Here is a 24487-nt window from a genome sequence, read left to right on the forward strand (position 1 = left end):
GTTACAATTACATAATAAGGTAGTGAGTACATTTCTTGTCATATCTCCAAATAACCACCAGAAAGCCAGAATTGAAGCTATGACTCAAGTCGTAGAGCAGCCTTGAGCAAAAAAGCTCAGGGGACAGCAAGCACCCACACTCTGAGTTCAAGCCCCAGGACTGGCACAAAAATAACAACAGCAAACCAATGTTATCTTGTTTGTTAAAGGATAATTCCACATAAATTCACTTCTCTTGCACTTTACTCACGTGGAAAATGGAAAGTAACAATGCTTTCTCAAAGTAGAGATTATGTGAACAGATACATATGCATATGGCTACATAGTATATAGCACCTAAGCTTTTGTTATCATTTAGTGCTCTGTACCTCTCTAACTGCCCTTGTAGCTCCATATACATGCCTGCTAACTGAACAAGCAAAGAAGTCACCTGATTTCTTTATGGTTCCTTTGGAAAAGGCTAATTGCATATCTAAATCTACATCACTCTAGCTATCACAAGCCTGGAAAGGATAAATGGCTTGTCATCAACCTTAAGGTGAACCAGATGCCACCTCAAATAAGCACACGGTTATTTGTTTATACCTCATTCATTTTAGAAAGAACTCACTTAAATACATATTCAAACACAGTGACATTAAATTCAAAACAAATGGATGAGAGCAAAAAAAATGTAAGATTTGAGAAATATTGCTATACATAAAATGGAGCCAGGAGTGAAAATTGGGAAAAGGTTAAAAAATGTGACATTATCTTCTTCTCTCATCAGAAGCAGGCCCCAGCCTGCAAGCTGGCTCTTGGCTCTGGCACTCTGTCCCAACATAAAGCCTGACCAGCTAAATTACTCATCTTTTGAGATTCAAAGAGGAAGGGAGGAGGAGGTGAACAAATGGACAAAGACATTTGCTCAGAAGCATGGCAAGGATGCTTGGTAGTAAAAGAGAACCTTTTCCACTGGGCCTCCTTAGAAAGGCCTGATGTGTTATATTTAGTTGCTTTTCTAGACATATATGTTTTTACATGTATCTTTTCCTGATTCACCCCAACAGCAAGGTTCAAGTGAACTGGGAGTTCTGAGGTTAGCCAGGGTAGTATGTATACATAGTATCTAGGTGTTAGAGGGCAGTAGAAAGACAAACAACTACTGCTTTCTTTTAGGACAGTAGACATACAGAGTTTCACAAAAAGATAAAGAGACTTTTCTTTTGTTGGTCATGGGGCTTGAACTCAGGGCCAATGGGAACTGTCCTTGAGCTTTATCACTCAAGGTTACACTTTGAGCCATAGTTCTACTTTCAGTATTGGAGATAAGAGCCACACAGACTTTCCTGCCATGGGTAGGCTTTGAACTGAGATCCTCAGATTTCAGTCTCCTGAGTAGCTAGCATTACAGGAGTGAGCCACTGGTATCCGGCTAAGACTTTTCTTATACACAGAAACAAAAGTTCTTTACATAGAACACTTTCAAAAGAAAATCAGTGTATTCTACTCTGAATTGATAGTATGGTTTCCATTTTGGACAGCCAGGAAGAGCAAGGAAGGAACTTGGGAAAAGAAAGAGGGCAAGGGTCATCACAAGAGCCCAGCAAGGAGCTTCCTAGTCATTCAAAGTCAATGCCAATCTGGAGCCCCCCTGGGGAAAATGACACAAACCCTTCTGATAGGATAGTATGATGCTTTATGATCATTGTTGGTTATGTGGTTTTTGTATTGAGCAAGTATAAGATTGTAAACACTAATAATAATTTTACTTTTGGTTGATCCTGTGGCCATACTTTTTTCAGGAAGGGCAACAATGTCCCATTTACATCACACACACACACACACACACACACACACACACACACACACACACACACACACACACAACTTACCTTGTTAAGCCACTTTAGCCCTGGTATCATATTTGAATTTATCTGTTCCTCCAGCCATGGGCGCATTCTCATCCTTTCCACTGGCATGGTACCCTTTGACAAAAGAGAAAAGCAACATTAGGTTTTTTTGCTACTGACTGTCCTGTTTGTACTGCCAAGTTCTACAGGCTTCTGTGACCCTTCATTGGTGCGAGCAGAGGGTAAGTGAAGACACTCAGGGGGTACTGCCTTCCAGCCACCTGCTTAGCCACCCTGTTTACCCATTCCAGAGAGTGGTGGAAAGGACCAGGCTTGTTATAGGTGAGCTGGCTTCCAGCTGAAGGAGCCTATACACATGGTAGGCCTGACAGCTAGCCAGATAGAGGACCCATATACCACCCTGTGACTTTAACTTATGCTAAGCTTGAACGCCTTCTCTCCTGGCTGCATTTATAACAAACATAACTAGCAGTCTGAAGACCAGTAACTTTGGTATTACAAATCTTTTTCCTTTCAATAGCTAAGCACAGCCAAAGAGAAACACTCTAGTGAAAATGAGTTAGAGTGATCAATTTGTTCCTTTTGGACATTTGAGTGATAGAAGTGATTTAACTCCCAGCAACTGTCACTTAAAGTTACAAAGGAATCAATTAATCTGGTTCTCTCAATATTTTTCTCCTGACAAAAATCTATTTTCAGAGCTAAGTGCACTTTGCACTTTCTTCATCTTTGCCATGGCTTTTACCCAAATCTATCTTTTTACTCCCTCACATATTTTCTTCCACACCAACCCTTCCCACCTGACAGTATCCTTTTCCCCTACTTCTTTGAAAATCATTTGCTTTGTCCATCCATTTTACTCCGGCAATCCACATGTGCCTTTCCCCACTCCTTCCAGATTCCTAAGACAGTCTTTCCCTTGCTCACCAAAGTAGTCACAGTAGGGTCCCCTCTTGTCTTTAACTCTATTTGTGCCTAAATTTACTTTGAATCTAGAATATGAAAACAAAAACAGTGGTGACTCAAGCCTCCACTCTATGGGCCTTTGTAGACAACGGAACATTACAATCTTCTTTTCAACCCCAAGTTGTCTCTTGTTTCTGCCACTCATTTCCTACAAAAATGACTGAGAGTTCTGTTCAGATGAACATGGCCTGATATGGTCAATGTCTCATAATTCTCCCTGAGTGTGCTAAGTTCTCCTCTGTGTCCTGCCCTGAGTTAGTGCCAGCATACAAACACTGTTATATCAATCACAACAGGCCTCACTTTTGCCCATAGGAGAGAGCCTTTTCTTTGTTCTAGTGCATTCCTCTCACAGTTCTAGTACACTCACTGTTGCAGACACCTCTTGCTTTTGCTTATGGCAAGCTCTGTACACCTTTCCCGCAACCTGCCAATCCTTATCCATCTGCCAAGACCCAGCGTCCACCCTCCTTCTCAACAAAGCCTTCCCAGACCACACCAGGCTGAAGTAAGGCCTCCTCCAACTCGTATGCTACCCAGAACTGACATTACTCACTTGGAAATCAAACAGTGCTTTAGGGGCACTATTATAAATCTTTAATCTTGCCTCTTAATCTACCCATGAACTTTTCTGTTGTTTCAACCTTTCAACTCTCTTCCTATGTGAATTTTAAATTCTTTAAGAGTAGAACTTCGTACATAATCCTACAAAGCCAAATGTGGTTTTTGATACAGGAAATGTTCAGTACAAGGACCATGCCAGTTCTGAAGTTCACCCCAGGCAGGGATGCTCTGCTAATCATCTTCAGGCTTCAGGCCCCCATTCTTTGAGGTGGTAACAGGACACACACACAAAAGGCATGGAATGGCCTTGAGAAAGCCTCAGTACAGCTGCTCTCTGTTCATGGTCTCAAACTGTTACATCCACTCTTCATTTACTCATCTACCTATTCAAGGATCATGGAGTGAGAAAGAGGCTCCAGAACTGGAAAAGATGAAAAAAACAAAAACAAAACAACATTTCCTTCCTTCCTGCTTCCCAGGCTAAAACAGTACACAGGAAAGAAGGGAATTACCAAACTGAAGAGTCCTTTGTGCAGCTGGTAAGAGTTAGAGAAAAGCTCTTGGAGCATGGGGCAAGGCTGCATGCACATAGACTACGTATAGCAACCATGCAAAGACTCTACCCTGGTGGCGGCCATCAGCACAGTCAGATCCTCCCATGGAAGAAGACTGGAAGGAGAGTGAGAACAGAGGAAACAACAGAAGCAGGGACAATTGCAGGAGTCACGAGTAGAAAGTGAGAGTCCAGTTCTTCTGAGGGGATATAACCTATAGCAGTACTGCTGCCGCTCGTATATGGATAACAGGGAAGGTGGGGGCACATGAGTGGGCCCTGTTTCCAGCTCATAATCACAAAAATATTATTTCCTCCCATACTTTTTCCAAAAGTAACTCATTTGAAAAAATAATCATCCCCAGACATATTTCCAAAAGCTTTCTGTGAGAGAAGCTACCATTGATGTAAATCATTTATAAGTCCTGCACAGGTGAATTTGCCTGCTCATAAAAGCTTATTTGAAACTGCAAAAGAAAAAAATTCAATAAAATCAATATTCCTGGTGCTTTTGTGTTCAGCACAGACAGGCAGAGAGGGAGAAAATGAGAGACACCTGGTGCACACATTCCCAGCTTAGGTCAAACAAATGTCTTTTTCATGGCCAATTTAGTCCGATAGTTCTCACACATCTGTGCTTTATCTTGGTCATTTTGGCACTTAAAATGTCACCCAAGAGTGGTGTTGAGTGTTACATACTATTTCTATGCACAATAAGGCTGCCTTGTGTCTTATAGAGAAAACACATGCAGGAAAACAAGGTACACTCAGGTATGAATTCAGTATCAACCAGTCAATGGTGAATATTAAATATGGTATTTTTAAAATAGAAAACACAAAAACCAAAGATAAATACTGATGGGTTCATGAAAATGCTGTGACCAGAGACTTACAGGAACCTACTGGCCTTATAAAGAGGGAATTGTTGACACACACTCACAAAAATGAACCTTATGTGAAGGCACAGACACAGGAGGCGGATGGACATGGAAAACTGGAAATGGGGATTAGGGTCAAGATATCACAAGTCAAAGAAGGGCAGGAACTTCCAGAAGCTGGAGGAGACAAGGACAGATCCTCCTCTTAGAGTAATCAGAAATAGCATGGCCCTGTGACAGCTGGGACTCTGTTTTTTTGTTTTTGTATTTTTTTAAGAACTATGAAAGAATAAATTTTTATTGCTTAAGCCACACAGTTTATGGTGCTTTGCTATAGTAGCCCTAACACACTAACAGAGAAGGGGGAGCAGACAAGGCAAATGCCTGGAGGCAGGAGAACAAGCAACCCACATCAATCAGCAACAGCAAGGATGCCAGAGAACAAAGTGATACCTGTTCTTCTGTAAGGCAAGTTTCTACGGGAAAAAAAACTTAGCCTATGTGAAATGGTCATTAACTCAGTAACAGAACAGTGTGATGGTCAAAACTGGGCACCAGTGAAGACTGGGGTGGGGACTAATTTGCTAAGAACAGGGCTTAGGTTTGAATCTGTCATAGAAATGGAGCAAGCAGCATCCTGCCCTGGAGCTTTTGCAGCTATATCCTTTCTCTGTGCCGGTGAGGACTCTTATCACCCATTAGCCTTCTCTACACAGCCAGCCACAAGCCCACTCCTCTTATCAATCTTGATATTTTTCTCTTCTAACAAAAGCTACCTTAAATCAGTTTTTATTCACTAAACCCACTCTCAGGATGCTAACCACTCTAACTCTCCTTTCTTTTGGCATATGCTGTCACCAAGTATATTCACAAGTACTTCTTAAAATATATAGTATTCTGGGGAACTGTGCTAAAATAAGAGCTGCGGTGGACTGGAAGATGTGTGAGATGTGATCACCACCCTCAGGAAACTAATCAGTTAGCTGGGGATATGAGACATAAATCACATAAAGCTAACTAATAACACTGTAATTATAATAACAAAACTATGCAATGGAGATCAGGAGGTAGTATAAGACTAACTGCCAACTAACTTAAGTAGTTCATAAGAAATACATAAATCATTATTAATTGGGTTTGTAAGGAAATGCTTTGTGGTAAAGGAAGCTTTATTAGATGAGGAGGCTGAGAGAAGGTAGCAGGCAAGCCAGGTAAGATATGAAGTTGGTATTCATGGTCAGGGCAGGATTGAGGAAGATGTATTTACTGGTGTGTACAGAGCAAAAGACTTATGTACCAGTGTAGGTGGGACTTCCTGAGTCACATAGCATCTGAGAAGCAAGTCTTAAAAGACATTTAACACCAATATTTCTCAACTAGCCAGTTAGATACTATTATTCCCATTTTTTTTGGCCAGTCCTGGGCCTTGGACTCAGGGCCTGAGCACTGTCCCTGGCTTCTTCCCGCTCAAGGCCAGCACTCTGCCACCTGAGCCACAGCGCCCCTTCTGGCCATTTTCCATATACGTGGTGCTGGGGAATCGAACCGAGAGCTTCATGTGTAGGAGGCAAGCACTCTTGCCACTAGGCCATATTCCCAGCCCCTATTATTCCCATTTAAAGATGAGAAAAAAGTAGAGAAAAAGGTAGAGCTAAAAGTGTCTCCCATCCTAAATACTACTACTACTACTACTGATGATAATAATAATAATAATAATAATAATAATAATAAAGGGGGGGAAGCAAGAGAAGGAAGAGAAGATGGACAAGTCACCAAGCTTCTAGATAAGAGAAAGAATTTGAACCTAGGTCTTCCAGAAGTATCTCACATACCTGGTTAAAATTCACATTTGTCAATGCAAGCTAATGCTGAGTGAATCTTTTGAGAAAAGCCACATTTCAATATCATGAACCAAGCAGCACTATATCCAGAGCCAAACTGATGTAAAAGTAAGCCAAAAACTACAGATTCTGCTTCAAGATGGAACCATAAGACCGGGCAGGAGTAGGGCGCTGGTGCCTCACACCTGTAATCCTAGCTACTCAGGAGGCTGAGATATGGGGATTGTGGTTCAAAGCCAGCACAGGCAGAAAGGTCTGTGAGACTCTTATTTCAAATTATCCACCAGAAAACTGGAAGTGGTGCTGTTATTCAAGTGGTAGAGCACTAGCCTTGATCTGAAGAGCTAAGGGGCAGCGCCCATGCCCAGAGTTCAAGCCCCACAACTGACACAAAAAATGTACAAGAAAAGTTTTTATTTTTAAGTCACTATACACTTGTAGAATGATAATTTTAGTAGTACTTTTTCTTGTCAAACAATAATCCTGCAAATACAAGTTCTTTATGCCTAAAATTCTATCCCTCTCACATTATTTATTGTGTATATTCTCCGCTAAAGTAAGATTTTGCATGCAAATTGTATGAAGTGAGTTGGGCAACAGAAGGTCATCACTGTTTGTTCAACACCTCCCCAAGGCCCACATACCAAGCAATTCCTGTGCAGTATTTCATTTAATCTTCCAGCAAGTTCCATGAAGTACTAGGTCTTATCTCCAACTCTGCAAATGGGGTATGAAGCTACTTATAAAGCTCAGCATCTGTTTCAAAGGTAAAGCTCAAATTCAAATCCTGATAAGCCTGCCTCTAGAAGACATGAGAAAACAGTTTTGTTTTGTTTTTACCAAACCTATGGGAATGATCTATTAGATGGCAATAAATATCTACTTTGTAGATTCAGTTTAGCACTTCTGGATTAAGAGCAGCACTTTTTATTTAATATTAATATATCAAAATAATAGGGTAGAAAACATGAGATAGTACCACAAACAAGTCAGAACTGTTTAGTGAAAGTTCTGTCTCTACTGTCGACATATTGTCTAATGTCGACATTACATTTAAAGCCCCAGGCAAATTTCCTTTGGTGTAGACCACGTGGCTACTGTTTATGTTCTTGGTACATTGTGTATTGTATATATGTCTACCTGACCTAGGGAAGGGAAAGAAAAACAGGTGTAAGATATCACAAGAAATGTACACACTGCCCTACCATGTAACTGTACACTTTTTGCACAACACCTTGTCAAAAATTTTTTGTTTAATTAATAAATAAATTACAAAAAATAATAAAATAAAAAGTCTAGAAGGCAAAAAAAAAAGAAAGTTCTGTCTCAAAGTTCTACGTGTAGTACTATTGTCAAAAGAATGTATGAACCATTGCACTATGCTGAACTGCTTCCCAAGGGAATATGCACAGATGTGTGTGCACAAATGTGTGTGCACATATGGATGGCAGGTAGAGGGAGAGAATGGGAATGAGAAGCAAAGCAGAACATGAGGATACAGGAAGATCAGAAGAAAACTCACCCTTAGTACTGTACTGACTATTGGGAGATAAAAATAAAATGTACAGTATGAATAAATGTACAAGAGAAGCATTCACGGCATATGGTTGGCATGAACACATCCTGTTCAAAGCAGACAATGTGACGGAGTATTGCAGAGGAGACGTGTGGGACCTACCCATTTGGCTATGCTTAGTATTTCTCTGCATCACTCTTCATACGCTGGGACCCTGGAGGCTGAGTCAACAACTGCCAGTCAGGAAAGCAGAGAGCTGCTTTGACATTTATATGGAATGGCAGACACAAGAAGAAAATAGGGCTCTTAGTGTACCTAGTACCTCATTTTTAAAAATGGTATTGAACTTCAGGAAAGTCATTAAGCAACAGAAACTAGATGTATCACTGCTATAACCCTTATTTCTTGTATTTGTTTTGTTTTGTTGAATTTATAATATAATACATGTTCATAGATTTGCTAAAGAATTTGTTTCAAAACACATTTTTTTTTTTTTTTTGCCAGTCCTGGGGCTTGATCTCAGGGCCTGGGCACTGTCCCCGACCTTCTGTTGACTCAAGGCTAATACTCACTTGAGCCACAGCACCACTTCTGCCTTTTTCTGTTTATGTGGTACTGAGGAATTGAACCCAGGGTTTCACGCATGCTAGGCAAGCATTCTACCACTAAGCCACATTCCCAGCCCCCAGATATTTTTTTAAAAGGCGTCAAGGAATTCAACCCTGAATTCTCCTATGAGGTGGATTGTTCAGGGTGAATGATGTGACAGGATTGCTACAAGACCACCCCAAACACAATAACCTACTGTCATACTTTTCTTTTCTATTTATGTCAATAGCTCAAAATTACTATGTAACATTAGTACCCAACCACTTAAAAAAAATCCTTAGCCTCAACCTAATCAGAATCTCTAAGGATTTAGACACAGGGATCTTTCTATTATCCTGGAGTAATATTGATAGATAAGAATCACTGCTGTTTAGTACCCTGTAGCCCAGTGACCTTCTAGATCCCAGATATCTAATCATCATCTCCCAATGAATCATGAGGAAAGAAGGAGGCAAATGGTGAAAAGATTTCATAATTTGTGCATAGGAAATTAAAATCCTAAAGTGTCTTGTCATGAAAACAATTTCCTTATGCAAAAAATTTTTCAGACTATAGTTTAGCATTGTTATGATTTTATCCACAATACGGCACATTTTATGTCTGTTTGGAAAACATTACCATATCTACTTTAAAAAACTAGGAATATCAACAGCCTCCTGTTCCTCGAAGCAGTATAATTTAGCCTCCCACAATAACACGCACCACTAACTCACACCCAGGAGCAGAGACAGAAATTGATGCAGGCCTCCACCTGTGTGCTCCCAGTAAAGAATAGTGCTGACAAGCATACTGCCAAGTGGTCATTCCGGACATGAACAGTCTCAATGCAGCCTCACATGAACAGGAGTTCTTTATTCAAAGAGTAAGTCTTTTTAAAATGTATTCATTACCATTCTTAAGCAGTTGTACAAAGAAGTGACAATTCTAGCAGTGAGGTTATAGATACAATATATCTTGATCAATGTCACCTTTTCCATTTTTCTTCTAGATTTTTTACCCTTCCCATCCCTAGCCGCAAAGAATAAGTCCTAAATACATATATAACACATCCCGTTCCTGCAAACTTGCGCTTTGTGAGACAGCACCCACCCCACCACAAAGATCTCACATGGGTAGTTCCTACTTAATTTAAGAAGCCCACTTCCAGCACCCTACTAGAAAAGCAGCTAGAACTAAGACTGTTCAAATGCCAGCTCTTCTACAGCAACTATCTTCACACCTCAGGTCACATGCATCCCCCCCCCCCCCCGCCCTTGAATTTATAAAGCACACTGCCTCTAAAGGTTAATTAACATCAACCTTACAAGGGCCCTCAGTCTTGATTTTTATTTTCATGTGTTATAATCCACTGAAAGAAATGTCCCTGTGAAGCTAGCATCTACGTTAACATTGTTACTAGTGTTAATGAAGGACTAGAGTATACTTTGCACCCAGCAGGAGCCCAAGAAATACTGACCAGTGCTATCTAGTGGATTTTTGCACTTATTCTTTATGTGAATGGTCTAACAAGGTAGCCAACATGAATAAGGAAACCTCTGTCACCAACAATGACAAGACAATGTGAAGGCCAGCTCTAATCTCCCAAATCAGTTACCTGTTGAGATAGCTGGTGGAAACAAATACCTATACCAGACACCCTGCTAGAGTTTCTGAAGAGGCGAGGTTAGACCTGTGACACAAAAACTATACTCTCTTGAGAAAAGCTTTGTTTTCAAATGTCTCCTCATATTCTGCTAGCTTAATCACTTTTTGGAAGAAGCAAAGGGGGAACTTCACAAGTGAACACAATATAATATGCTTCAAGGGCAGCCTCTGTCCATGCTGTGCCCTTAGGATATTAATAGAAGCTAATGAGAGTGAAGTGCCTAGCAGGGTTAGGTGACTTCCAGGCACATTAGGAGAACTATCGCACTTTTTTCACAGTATTATAAGGTAGGTCCTGAAATAGACCTCATTTGATAGATGAGGAAACTGAGACATTTATGATTAAATAACTTGTTCAGTATCACAGAGTTGCTAAGTAAGGGGCGAGCTTGGGTTTGAACAGGCATCTTGGACCCTTATGTAGACTCTACAAGAAACACACACCTTCAAGCCAAGTTAGGGTTCACATTAGAAAGCAAAGATGGCCTGGATTCAAAAACTTCCTAGCTGTCAGGGGCCACAGGCAGGGCCATCAAAGCACAACCAACTCCAATAGCTGTACCTGATGAATAGGATGCAGTTACTTAACCTCCTTTACCCAGCTACCCTTTAAACCTTCACTTCCTGCCCTTTAAACCCTCACTTCCTGCCCTTTAAACCCTCACTTCCTGCCCTTTAAATCCTCATTTCCAGCCCCTTCAATGCATTCCTGAAGTGGAAATCAGCAGTACCTATTGCATAGCCTAGTCAGGGCTTTCTGCTTGTAGTTTGCACCAGTAACAGTATCTCCCCACTGTCACACTCCAAAATAAAACTATCTTATTGTACTCTTTCCCTCCCTCCACTCTTTAAGAGGTACCAGGAAAGAACCAGAGGGGATTTCCTGTTGCATCACTTGGGTGTATTTTCCAGTTGCTTCATTTTAGTTTCTGCCTCATGAAGCAGGGTCAGCTGGCTAGATGCACAGGCCACCTGCTCCTTGAAAGGTCTGTCGAAAGCAGAGGAGGAAGTGTGCCCTGCCCAGCTTGTTACTGATTAACCTGGGGAACTATTTCACAAACATAAATAAGTCCCACAGAAAGCTAATGTTCCACTACCCAACGGTTAATCTCACATTCACATTTATTCAATGCTCTGAAAACCACTACAGGACAGACAACGTACTTGTAGTATTTGACCATCTCCACCCCTGCCATTTCAGTGTATATGAAAAGCATGGCGATGTGGTCATTTTGCTTCCCACTCAAAATAATTTCCATTTTTAACATCAAGACCTCTTTAGTCTCAAATTACCATGCCCAAAAAATCTATTCCAACCTTTGTCTCAACATCCTATTTGTCCAATACCACTGCACCTCTCTCTCTTGGCCTAGGAGGGACAGTTCTGACCTTCCCATTCCAAGAAAGCTTTCCTACATCAATGGTGATTCAACTGGTGCCATAACTCTTAACGTCACAGTGATAAATACGTGAATGTTAACAACAATCAAATTCATCTGGCCCTTAGATAATTTGAATGTTAATAATAAGCAAATTTTCATCGCTTTTAATTGGACAATTTGGAATTTTTTTGTTTTGTTTTGTTCTTTTTTTTTAACACCTTAAGTGAACCACTTAATATATAATATACAGGATGACATTTACAACATAAACACTCATTTGGGTGAAATCTATTTCTAAAATAGTCAAACTTCAGGAAAAAGTTCTATATTTCCAAAAAAAACTACATAGCTTTTTGAAAGGTTTAAAGTAGCCTCCTGAATACTGCACACAATACTGCACATGAAGAATTTTGTGTCTCAACTTCCAGAAAAGTGGCCCCTCCTCACCTCCAGACACAGAATGGACGAATACATGAAATTGCAAAAAGAGTTATGGGAGATTCTCTATTCCCCATGAGCAGCAACCATTCTCTTAAATTTCTTGCCATGAACCCAAGTCTTAAATACTTCCCTCCTGTGTTTGGCACCAATCACAACTTTTAATTCACAGAATATACAATGCAAGATGTCTGTTTTGTTCTGTATGGAGAAACAAGGTCTGTCCATGTTGCTCAGGCTGGCCTCAAACTCTTAATACTTCTGCCAGACTCCCAAGTGCTGAGATTACAAGGGTGCACCTCCATACCTAGCAATGTGGACCTTCTTGAGTCATTATGACCTCCACAGGGTCCATCACTGCCCCTACTTATCATGGAGTAGGATGGCAACCACAATGCAGGGCACAGATGATCCTCATAGTCTGCCAGCCAGCATGCCTCCAGGATAGTACAGCCACCCGTGGGCAGGACAGTGACAAAGGAAGACCTCCAGGGCTCCTGTATCCTCCATACGTAGGCAGGAAACAAGCTATGCCTCACACTCTGACTTGATTGCTATGCCCTGTATGGTAGAATTTGAGACCTTAAAGGACCAAGCAACCTGCTATATCCTTAAAAAAAAAAAATCAAACTTTCTTAGTTTCCTCCACAACTATAGAAATGGGATAGGAGATTAGAGAGCAACAGAACACAAGATCTTTAGGCCTTGATTTTCTCCTCTAAAAATTGGGAATAACTGCCTCAGACTTTGTTGTAAGTGCTTAGTCTACTATCTGATCAAAATAGTTGATAGATAATAACTAACAGTTGCTGCAGATTCAAAATTTGTGGTCAAGCCAGGCAACAGTGGCTCATAGCTGTAATCTCAGGAAGATGAGATGTGAGGATCACAGTTCAAAGCCAGCCTGGGGGCTGGGGATATAGCCTAGTGGCAAGAGTGCCTGCCTCGGATACACGAGGCCCTAGGTTCGATTCCCCTGCACCACATATACAGAAAACGGCCAGAAGCGGCGCTGTGGCTCAAGTGGCAGAGTGCTAGCCTTGAGCAGGAAGAAGCCAGGGACAGTGCTCAGGCCCTGAGTCCAAGGCCCAGCACTGGCCAAAAAAACAAACAAACAAACAAACAAAGCCAGCCTGGGCAGGAAAGTCCCTGAGACTCTCATCTCCAATTAACTAACACCAGAAAACTGGAAGTGGCACTGTGGCTCAAAAAAAATTATGATTAAGACTCCTGAAGAGACATTATTTATAATAGCAGACTTTATATCAAAACATCCAGACAGGAGGAAAACGTTTAAATAAAATGTGGTATGGTCAAATAATGAAATATTTGGATTGTAGAAGAACATTTATTCTGTATACAAATGCTCAGAACAAAAAGTAAAAAAAGGGGAGGGGGGAATGAGGGACGAGGTAACAAACAGTACAAGAAATGTATCCAGTGCCTTATGTATGAAACTGTAACCTCTCTGTAATTCAGTTTGATAATAAAATATATATATATATATATATACATAAACTTTAAAAAAAAGTGGAGGAAGGGATGGTTTTGAAAACCATTGAACCAATAAGGACCAAGCAAAAACTATCAGGGGATGCTTGGCCTGTTGTGTAGGTGACTGCCCCAGGGGCGGTGGAGACATGGTGACAGTTATCTTCTCCAACAAGTGCTCAAGCTGGACAATGCTTGCAAAGCACAAGGTATACCTTTAGCTGCCAACAGCACCAAGAGACAGCTTTTGGCCTAGAACTAGGCTTGGGGGGCGGGGAATGGGGAGGACATCATATTCAAATCCTAGGCAGCCTATATAGAAGGCAAAGGTATTTCCTGACCACCTGAAATGGAGGTGGCCACACTAGCAGGAGTGGGAAACATTTAGGTTGCAGGTCATACAAGGACCTCAAGATCATTTGGTACCTGATGGGAAAGACTCATAGGCTTCTTATCAGCTATAGACAACCTTGTATTGGTAATTTTGAATTGCCTGTGAATGATGTTTTATATATATATATATATATATATATATATATATATATATATATACACACACACACATATATATATATACACACATATGTGTATATATCTATTTATCTACAGGCAATTGTTCTTGGCATACAAAGGTTCCCCACCCCCACTGAAAGGGGAAACCAGAACCATGATGGCCAGCACATGCTCATTCCGAGTCCCAAGTTTTCTAAGACAGTTGTGAGGTCAGCAAAGTGTCCTAATTTTAGATAATAAACAAACAAATAAATAAAAACAAAAGGGTAATAAAAACATTCTCCTTAAAAGAAGTAGAAGAGCATCCCTCTACCTGGTCCTCTTCTCTCCCTTGCCTATGTGAATGGTCTGATCTGAATTCCCACCACACAGAGCAGATGCATGGGTACAACAGTGTCTGCCCTGACCCAAGAACTGTGGGTGTGACTTTCCTTGAGAGAATCTCTGCAGATATGATCAAGCTAAAAAGAAGTCACTTTGATTAGAACAGATTTACTCTACAGAAGGAAAAATCATTTCCATACTTCTAGGTTCTTTGACTGGGCTATGAATTTAGGTGACATAAAATAGATTGACACTGGATTTCTTATATATGCAAAGTGTCCTACAGAATGTGAGAGTGGAAGAAGCAGATGACTGAAGTTGATACAGCATCCTGAGTTATGGGAAGCATGGAACTTTCCAGTTCTGGGGGGTATAATTTATGGGTGGGTGTGGGAGGAATCCCATGTGAGGAAAAGCTGTATCTTAGGTAAGGTCTCTCAGGTAACAAAAGTTTTCTGAGGCAATGTTCTTCATAATACAAATTAGTCTCACTAGTATGATTTCCTTTATAGAGATAATTCTTTTATAACAAAATCTCAGTATTCTAGAGCTAGATGTAGTTTCTCAGAATAATCATCTCAAAATAAGCTGCCTTTTCTCCCTTCTCTCCCTTCTCTCCGGCCATGGATCACCTCGGCCACAGGCCAGCAGTTCGGTAATAAACTTTCTCTCCTGCCTGAATACCGAGTGGTGTTCTCCTTTACCAGCTACCTACTTTAAAAACCTAACATATATGGTGCCGTGACTCGAGAGGGGCTTAAGAGTCAGGACAGGCGGAATTCCCCTCTATTTTCCACCTTTTTCTGGGAGTATCCCCAGTCCTGACGGCCCTTTTTCTGCGAACCGAACTGCTGCGAGTCACCACGTGGCACTTTTCACTAATCCCATTGCTGGCCTCCACCTCCACCTCCACCTCCACACCACTTGTCTACCCTGGTGAGTGAAACCGCTGCTGCTCTGGTTCTCTGCCGCTCCGTCCGCCGCTTCCGCCCGGTAAGCTCTCATCCACTCATCAGGCATCTCCTTCCCGTGCTTTTTGGGTTTTTGCATCACAGTCAACACCTGAGCAGGGAAACTGCTAGCACGCCTCTTGACAGTGCAATGGGGCCTGCTCGAAATACTCGCACAGATACAGTTTTTGCCACTGCAATGGTAAATGGTCAGAAGTCACTTATATTCAGGCTCTCTCTTTTTCTTTTCCTCTCTTTCTCTTCCTTTTTCTCCCTCTCTCTCAAGCAAGCCTGCTTGCTTGCTTACTTTATAAAATTCCCAAGTCGTACCATCCTTATGTGCCTTGTTCACAAAGCTGCCTCTTTCCACAGACCTCCGAATCAGGCTTGACCACCAATGTGCTTTGTCAGCAAAGATATCTAAAAGTTATTTTCTCTACCATTGACCACGTGGTGGATATTGGGTTTAACAGGCACCACCAGCAACGGGGGGGCAAGCCATCCCAGCAACAAGCACCTAGACCCCTGGGACTCAGCCAGTTAAGGGACCAAGGATCATGGAGTGGATTACATCCTAAATGGAGTCACTTTGTCTAGCCCTATCAAAGTTAATCAGAGCGGGGATCAAGAGATAGTAGCTTGTCCATCTAATGTCCATACCTGAGTATAAGAACTATCCAAGTTGGGCTGGGGATATGGCCTAGTGGCAAGAGTGCCTGCCTCATATACATGAGGCCCTGGGTTCGATTCCCCAAAACCACATATACAGAAAATGGCCAGAAGTGGCGCTGTGGCTCAAGTGGCAGAGTGCTAGCCTTGAGCAAAAAAGAAGCCAGGGACAGTGCTCAGGCCCAGAGTCCAAGGCCCAGGACTGGCCAAAAAAAAAAGAGAAAGAGGGGGAAAAAAAAAAGAACTATCCAAGTCATCCAATTTTTAATTTTGTGCCCTAAACCCTTCCTTTTACCTTAATTTTTTTTTTTTTTTTTTGTCCAGCCCCTGCCTCATGAGACTTCTTCCAGGCTTCATTCAAGGACTGGCATCTACCACCAAGGGACCCTGCTGCTTGCCTTCTCCAGGAGGGGCCACATATCTGCCTTTTACCCCAAATGCTGATGCCCCCTTGCCAGCAGGAAGCAGCCAGAGAGAGTCTTCGTCCTTTTTCATAACTATTAAAAGGCTGGAATGTAAGGTCCGTCCCTGGAAGACTCCATGTAGATGCCCCCACCTCATTAAGTCTCTACCCGGTTACCTGGGTAACCAGCAGACCTGGAGGCAGTTACCTCCCCTTTCCCTGAGGTCACATCCTAATCCACCTGGCCATACCCCCTGCCCCTGCCCTAGATGGGCTGGGTGGGGGTCGTCCCTTTTCTCCCTTCTCTCCCTTCTCTCTGGCCATGGATCATCTTGGCCACAGGCCAGCAGTTCGGTAATAAACTTTCTCTCCTGCCTGAAAAAAAAAATAAACCCCAAAAATTATTTTGGTGTGGCATATTCAGTCTTCAGTCATACAGAGATGGGCTGGCTTGAACCCCAATAGGTCCCAAGTCCAATCTAACTGCTCTTTTTCAAAGAAGAGAGAGGTTTGGACACTGTCACACATAGAAAGACATTTGAAAACAGAGCCAGAAATTGGAGTGATCCATCCAAAGAATGCTATGGACTGCTAGCAACCCCCAGGAGTTAGGAGGGGCAAGCAGATTGTCTCTCAGAGCTTGGCCGACACTTTTATCTAGACTTCTGGGCCTTAGAACTGTGACAGATTATATTACTGTTGTGTTACACTGCCTTGCTTACGGCCACTTATTTCTGCAGCCATAGGAAACAAATGCTGGAGACACTGCAGGGGACTTGCCTAAAGACACACAAGACACACCCACTGGGAGAGAAGGCGGCAGCTGCCTCACTTCCTGTGATGAAGTCCACTGGGCTAGTGAGGAGATGCAGGACAGAGCAGCAGTGCACAGAGGGGCAGAAGGGCTCCTGTGCTAGAGGACAGCAGCCATGTACAGGGCTAGGAGCAGGAGGTAGGAGGAGAGTGTCCTCACTGCAGTGGGACAGCCATGGAAACCTGCCAATGGACATGCACAGGCAACAGAGTAAAGCATATACTGTGATTAAAAGGGAAGGAAGTTACAAGTACAGGGAGGGAGGGAAGGAGGGAGCTCAAAGAAGCCAGACTGTGGATTAGAGTAGAAGGAATTAAGTGTGAATTCAAAGTTTTCTATTAATCTGAAAACATATAGACATAAAAATCATGTAAATGTGTATGAGATATATTATATATTTATATTTCTGTCGAAAACACACATATTCTCTAGCTGTTTCCATGGAAAGGACCTGGGAGTACCATGTATGACATAGAGCATATATAACAGCAAAATCTAATTTTCTCAGTACCATTTTCCAGGGAGAATAATTCCATGTTCCTAGAGAGAGGGCTGATTCCAAGTCTGGGACAGGGAAAGTAAAAGATAAGCCTAAACCTGAATGTCTACACTTAGTATTCTGGGGTCAGAAAGCAAGGAGGTCCTCAAAAGATGATAGAGCATACAGAAAAATTCAACTTGAACTTGAAGGAACTCATACTAGCCAAATCTGGAGACTTTAAACATCAAAATTAATAATGTTAAAAATGTAGAAATCTACAAGTACAGAAACAGAGGTGCAAGTGTAATATGGAGGTCAGATCTGGCTAGCACCATCATTGGCCACATGGTGAGTTGTACTATCTGGCATCTTGTCTTGATGGGTGTGCCTGAAATCCTAGAAGGAAAAGTCCCATCACCCAGGTGATGGGTGTTCCTGAGTCCCTTGAGACAGGAGTGGGCACTTGGCCTATAGGTTACTGAACCTGTCAGTCAAGTGCCTGGGTCTGGGAGCTTCCTGTGACCCAGCCCCCTGATCTGACCCTATTTAGGGTCAGGGTAGCAAAGGCGCCATGTCTCCTGGTTTGTGTCCTGTGTCCTGTCTCTTGGCTTGTCTCCAGTCATCATGGTGTCCCAAGTCAGCTCTCCACTGGAGCTGGATTGGTTTGTTGGTATGGTTTTTGTTCTTTCTTCCCTCTCTTGCCTTTTTCTGCTAGTGTTAAGTGTATTTCTGGACTTCAGGTCTTTGTAGCAACTGACTGCCTGGAGACTGATAATACTCTAATAAAAACTCCAAGATTTGATCCTCAATATGTGGCTTCTCAGATATTGTACACATATATAACACAAAAATTTTTTATTTTTATTTTTTTTCTGCCAGTCTGGGCCTTGGACTCAGGGCCTGAGCACTGTCCCTGGCTTCCTTTTGCTCAAGGCTAGCACTCTACCACTTGAGCCACAGCGCCACTTCTGGCCATTTTCTATATATGTGTGCTGGGGAATCCAACCCAGGGCTTCATGGCAAGCTCTCTTGCCACTAGGCCATATTCCCAGCCCACAAGAATATTTTTCCCTAATGTAGAAACCAGTTAATAAACAAGAAAGAATGATGGAATCAGAAAATCAATATGGGGTGGCTATCAAAGTGGTAATTATTCAATCAACAAGTATCAACAGACACTAAGTGCTGAGTGAAAGGCTGAGAAAAATGGGATATTTACTTACATCATCATAAATTACCACTTAGAAAATATCTTTGACAATGGGACAAAGTAACTTTATGACAGAGAAACCCAATAGATATGGCATTAACAAAATGATCAAAATCAATGAAGGGGGACACAGGTTCTATGTCACCTGCAAGAATGTAAGAACAAGTCATCATGCCTGATACTCCTGGCGGGGGTGTGGGGGGGTAAGAGGTGGCAGGACTCTCATTATGAGAAAATGTCTAACAAGCCCAAACAGATAGACATTCTATTAAATAATGACCTGTCATTGTCAAAAATTTCAAGTTAATGCAAGCCAAGGAAAGGTTAAAGAAGCAAGATACCTAAAATCAATGCCTGGCTTTGGGGTCAGACTCCTGCTTGAAGGGACATTATGGAGACATCTGGCAAACTTGAATGAGTCTATGGGTTAATGCTAACCACCACACAGTTGTTACTTTCCTGGTTCTGATGGTCACGTTGTGATCATGTTGGAGAGTGTCCTTGGTTGTAGGTAAGATACTCAGTATTCAGGAAAGACAGGACATCATTGTTGGCAAGCTACTCCCACAGGTTAAAAAACAACCCAAAAAACCAACAACCCTTTGTACTATTCTTGCAACCTCACTGTAAGTCTGAAATTAGCTCAAAAGAAAAACTTGGCTAGAAAGACAATAGCAATGTAAGTAACTGATTTACAGTGGTAGTAGAGGATGAAAGCATTTCTGAAAGTGCAACAAACTCTAGGAAACTCCCTTTGTGGAGCTTAAATTAAACTGCTGTCCATTTATTCCTAATCCAGGCACCAGGACTCTATTAAGCACATATAACAACCATTTTATCCATTGACACATAAGAGCCAACTCATCAAACAACAATTATCCTAACAAGGAGCCTCTGATCTTCATTTCCTGGGATAGATGGGCAATGATAGTCCATCACTGATTTTAAACTGTTAAGTTGTGGGGAAACCTAAAAATAAGAAGAGCAAAAGCTCGAATGTATACTGTATACTCTCAAATTTAGGCATCAAAGACTTCTCACCAGGCTAACTTCTATACTAACAGTTAAGTGAGGTTATTTAAAACACAGGGTTTGTTTCTCAGCAGCATCAATCATTTCACCTCATACATTAAGCTGTCAATAAAGCAAAAACCTCAGAGCACCCACCCATCCCCATGCTGCCACTGCTCTCTGACTCTAGCTATTTGCCCTTAGAGGTCCCACACCTGAGTTCTCTGCAGGACTTTTTCCAAATAGCTCCAAGTTTTCACTAGGCCCCAACAGCAGGCAGCCAGCATGGTTTCATGGCAAGACTGTAGTTTACAATCCCAAAGCCTTTCAGCCACTTAACTCAAAAAAGGCTCATCATGAGCCTGGCAGGTGGGGCATGCCAGTGTTCCCACCCACCATGAATAAGGGGTTTTGCTTTTTGTTCTGCATTTGCAACATTTCCCCATTTGCAGCCTGTGTAAAGCATGCCTTTTACTTGCCCCAGCCAGACTGGAAATTACATTCACTGCCTTGGCCTCAGAGTACATGTAAACCATTGTCCAAGAGAACAGCCGAGACACTGTGAGAATGAAAGTGAAGCCGTGGGTCAGAACAACTGCTTCCTTCTACAAAGGCTGTACCAAGCAGCCACTCTGCCTGCCATCTGCGGCCTCCACCCCCGATCCAGCACTCGCCCTGCAGCCAGCACACCCTGCAAGGCACAAATAAGAGCGCCATTCTGCTGCTAAAAGCCCACTGATATCATATGTACAGGCTCCCTTTCATTTCCTGTGCTCTAACTACTCCCCAAACATCCACAGGGGCAGAAGGATGTCTACTCAGAGCCTCTGTTGTCTGGAGGCCTCAAGAGTGTCTCCATTCACTGGCTAATTTACTCACAGTTCATATTTAGATTCAAAAATCTATCCCTCCCTCACCACACCACAAGCCACTGTTCGGGCCAGGTCGCAACTTTATCTGTCCCACTAGACAAGAATCTCCATGAAAACTAAAGTTAATTCTGTTCCCATTGCCTAGAGAATGGAAAAGACCCAAATGTGTGTTATGCATATATATACATATTTATATATACATATGTATGTGTGGTGTGGTGTGGTGTGGTTGTGTGTGTGTGTGTGTGTATAATCACTTTGTTTTAGACAAGTCTTCACCTATACTCCAGGCTTACCTCAAACCCACAATCCTCCTGCCTTAGCCACCGAACTGATGGACTTATAGGTATACATCACTATCTGGCTACAAAAAATTTTAATAAATAAGTCCCCCTCTTATCCTCAGTTTTACTTTTTATTATTTCTATTACCTGAGGTCAATATGGTCTGTGAAATGGAAAGTTCCAGAAACAAACAAAAAGTTTTAAATAGCCTTTAACAGTATATTGTTACAATTGTTCTATTTTATTACTGCTACTATCAATCTCTAACTGTGCCTAAATATATTAACTTTTGTGAGAGTTGTACATTCACAGGAAAAATTAGTGTGTACAGGGCTCGGTACTATGTGGCACTGGAGGAATCCACTGGTAACCCCGGGGCAATGTGTGAAGACATATACACATGTATATACATATATACACACATATGTATGCATATACATACATATTATGTTATATATAATATATATTAAATACATGTATTATATATACTATATATTGTATATACATGTGTGCATTACATATGTGTGCGTTATATATTATACATTACATATACATATATATGTGGGTATGTACATACACACACACACACACACACACACACACACACATCTTAGCAGCAGCATCAAGCTAAGGGAGATTGCAGCCTAGCGAGGGAAAGCCTCTATACTGGCAATGGCAATGAGCACATACTCACACAAACTCACACACATACACACACACTCACACTCACACAAAAAACATACAAACATACATAGATATAAACATACATACATTCTTTAGGGGTATTTACTCTAGGAATGCAATGAGAAATACATTTTGAAATTTTTCTTTACAAATATAAATGGTGCCTTATTATTTTAAGTTTGCAAAGTATAGTCTTAAATCTTGTTTGAAAAATTTCCAAGTTTTAGGATGTAAGAATCCACAAGAAACTTATCAATACTCACCAATACTACCATGCCCATTGCCAAGGACTATCAGTGGTTAATACAGTGAGCATATAATTTGTTGGCTCAAGTTAGGACACTTCTGAGGGTAGACAGGGACTTATTTATGGCTGTCCTGGAAACAGATGGGAAAGAGGCACTGATCTCCAGAGGATAGAGAGCTCAAGGCCAGTCTACACTACATGGGAAGATCCTGTCTCAAAACTAAATAGGTAATATGTAGCAGGGCTATCCTTGGAAAATTCAGGAATGTGAAGTCCTCTCATTGTAGAAGCTACTGGCACTGGAACAAGCTTGCCAACTTTTATTCAAAATCTTGGGCCACGGATGTTTCTGAATTCAAAATGGTGCCTATACCAAATGGAACATAAACATTCCCAGCAGTATCTAGGGCAGAACCTATTAATTTAACACAGTAATATACTGCAGCAGAACATGTACATTCACAGTGATGGGAATGAATAAAAGCTATGAATAGCTTATGTCAGTTCAGGACAGACTACACTGCCAAATGAGCCAGGATAATAACTTTCAACTTTCAGAACTGTTTGGATTGCCAATAAGGGTTCTGGGACCTGCTATTTCTAGCCTACACAGGAAAATCAGAATCTTGTTCCTTAATTATGCTTATAAAACAAATTAACCTGGCACATAGTAGGCTTAATTTAGTGAACAGTATGTTTTAGTTCTGAAATAGAAAAGTTTAATAAAAATTGCTTCTACCTATTAGAAGGTGGGTAAATACGTTTCTGGGGTATTTTTTATAAAACCTGAAATCTTAAGTAGTCACTTAAATGACTACTATCTTTAAAGACTTAATTACCATTGGAGTAACTGCCCTACTTTACCAATCTAATTGTAAGGAAAGATTTAAGTAAGATTCAAAACATCTTTAAAATATGATGTTTTCTTTACAATGGCATTTGTTGTGCTGCTGTCCTTTTTCCAATGTGATTTTATTTTATTTTATTTTTTTCAGTCATGGAGCTTGAACTGAGGGCCTAGGCACTGTCCCTAAGCTCTTTTCGCTCCGGGCTAGTGTTCTACTATTTTGTGCCACTGCACCGCTTTTCTGAGTAGTTTATTAGAGATAAGAAGTCTCATGGACTTTCCTGCCCAGGCTAGCTTTGAACTGCAATCTTCAGATCTCAGCCTCCTCAGTAGCTAGGATTACAGGAGTGAGCCACCAGGGCCTGGCTTTACTGTGTAATTTATATACTTGATTCCAAAAATTGAACTTACTGTGAAGAATATCACTGAGTATCCAATTAAATTGAGTTCATTCTTTGTTTATATATGCAATATAAATGCAGTCCACATTGTTTTTACTGAGATTAGTGCTGGAGCTACTGTTCCATTAATATAAGCCTACTCCTCTGTGGAAGCCATGATATAAAATAAGAAAACAAAATACATATAGTGGAAAGAGCACAACTGTATCCCCCCAAAACTGAAGTCTGTTTATTTGCGGAATCTTTTTTATTTTAGACAGGATCTCCCTGTGTAGCCCAGGCTGGCCTTGAACTCATGATCCTCTTCCCTCAGTATCCAAGTGCTGGGTTTACAGGCAGACCTCAACACATCTAGCTCCTCTAGCATTTTGAGCACTTAATTTTGAAAGGGCAAATGCATCACTGTAATATGACTAGAAAAATATACTTGGTTCAATGAGAGTTGAGTAGCAATTCAGTTCAGAAATCTCTGGGGACCTTCTTTCTCCTAGCAGTCTATACATAAAGAAAGAAAAAACAAAACAAATTCCAGGAAACGGACATGAGTTTTTTATGTTTGTGGTAGCAGTGTTTGTTTTTCTTTTCCTTTTTTTTTGGGGGGGGGGGGCAAAAGAAGGAGCACAGAAAGGAAAGGAGGAAGAATGAACAAATGTAATCATGCTATCCAGTAGATACTATGTGGAAAATGAACTCTAGAACACGGGGACAGTGTTGGAAGGAGGAAACTAGGCGAAAGTGAAGGAAGGAACGACATTGTCCAAAAAAGAATCGTACTCATTACCTGACTTATGAAATGGCAACCCCTTGTACAACACCTTAATGTTAACCATATTAACAATAATATTAACAAATTATATTTTTTGGAAAGAAAATATACCACTAGTATAGAAGGAGGAGACTCCCAGATACCTTCCTACTTTAAGGACCAAATACTTAACCCAGCTTTTACATGTATTAGTTCTGAACTGTTTACAAACACACACACACACACACACACACACACACACACACGTCAAAATTTGTCTCAAAACAAAACACTCTC

General features: G+C 41.3%; 1 protein-coding gene across 5 annotated transcripts in view; it reads right to left on the reverse strand.

The window, feature by feature from the left end:
- Positions 1-24487, reverse strand: part of Irf2 (interferon regulatory factor 2) — an 88203-nt gene that overhangs the window by 40736 nt on the left and 22980 nt on the right. For all 5 annotated transcript variants that reach the window (XM_048330899.1, XM_048330902.1, XM_048330901.1 and 2 more), the window contains one exon: positions 1875-1967. In XM_048330899.1, the coding sequence (XP_048186856.1) occupies positions 1875-1961 (87 nt within the window). In that variant the 5' untranslated portion in view covers positions 1962-1967. The remainder of the gene's footprint in view (positions 1-1874; positions 1968-24487) is intronic.

The sequence above is a fragment of the Perognathus longimembris genome, chromosome 21, assembly GCF_023159225.1.
Source record: "Perognathus longimembris pacificus isolate PPM17 chromosome 21, ASM2315922v1, whole genome shotgun sequence".
NCBI lineage: Eukaryota > Metazoa > Chordata > Mammalia > Rodentia > Heteromyidae > Perognathus > Perognathus longimembris.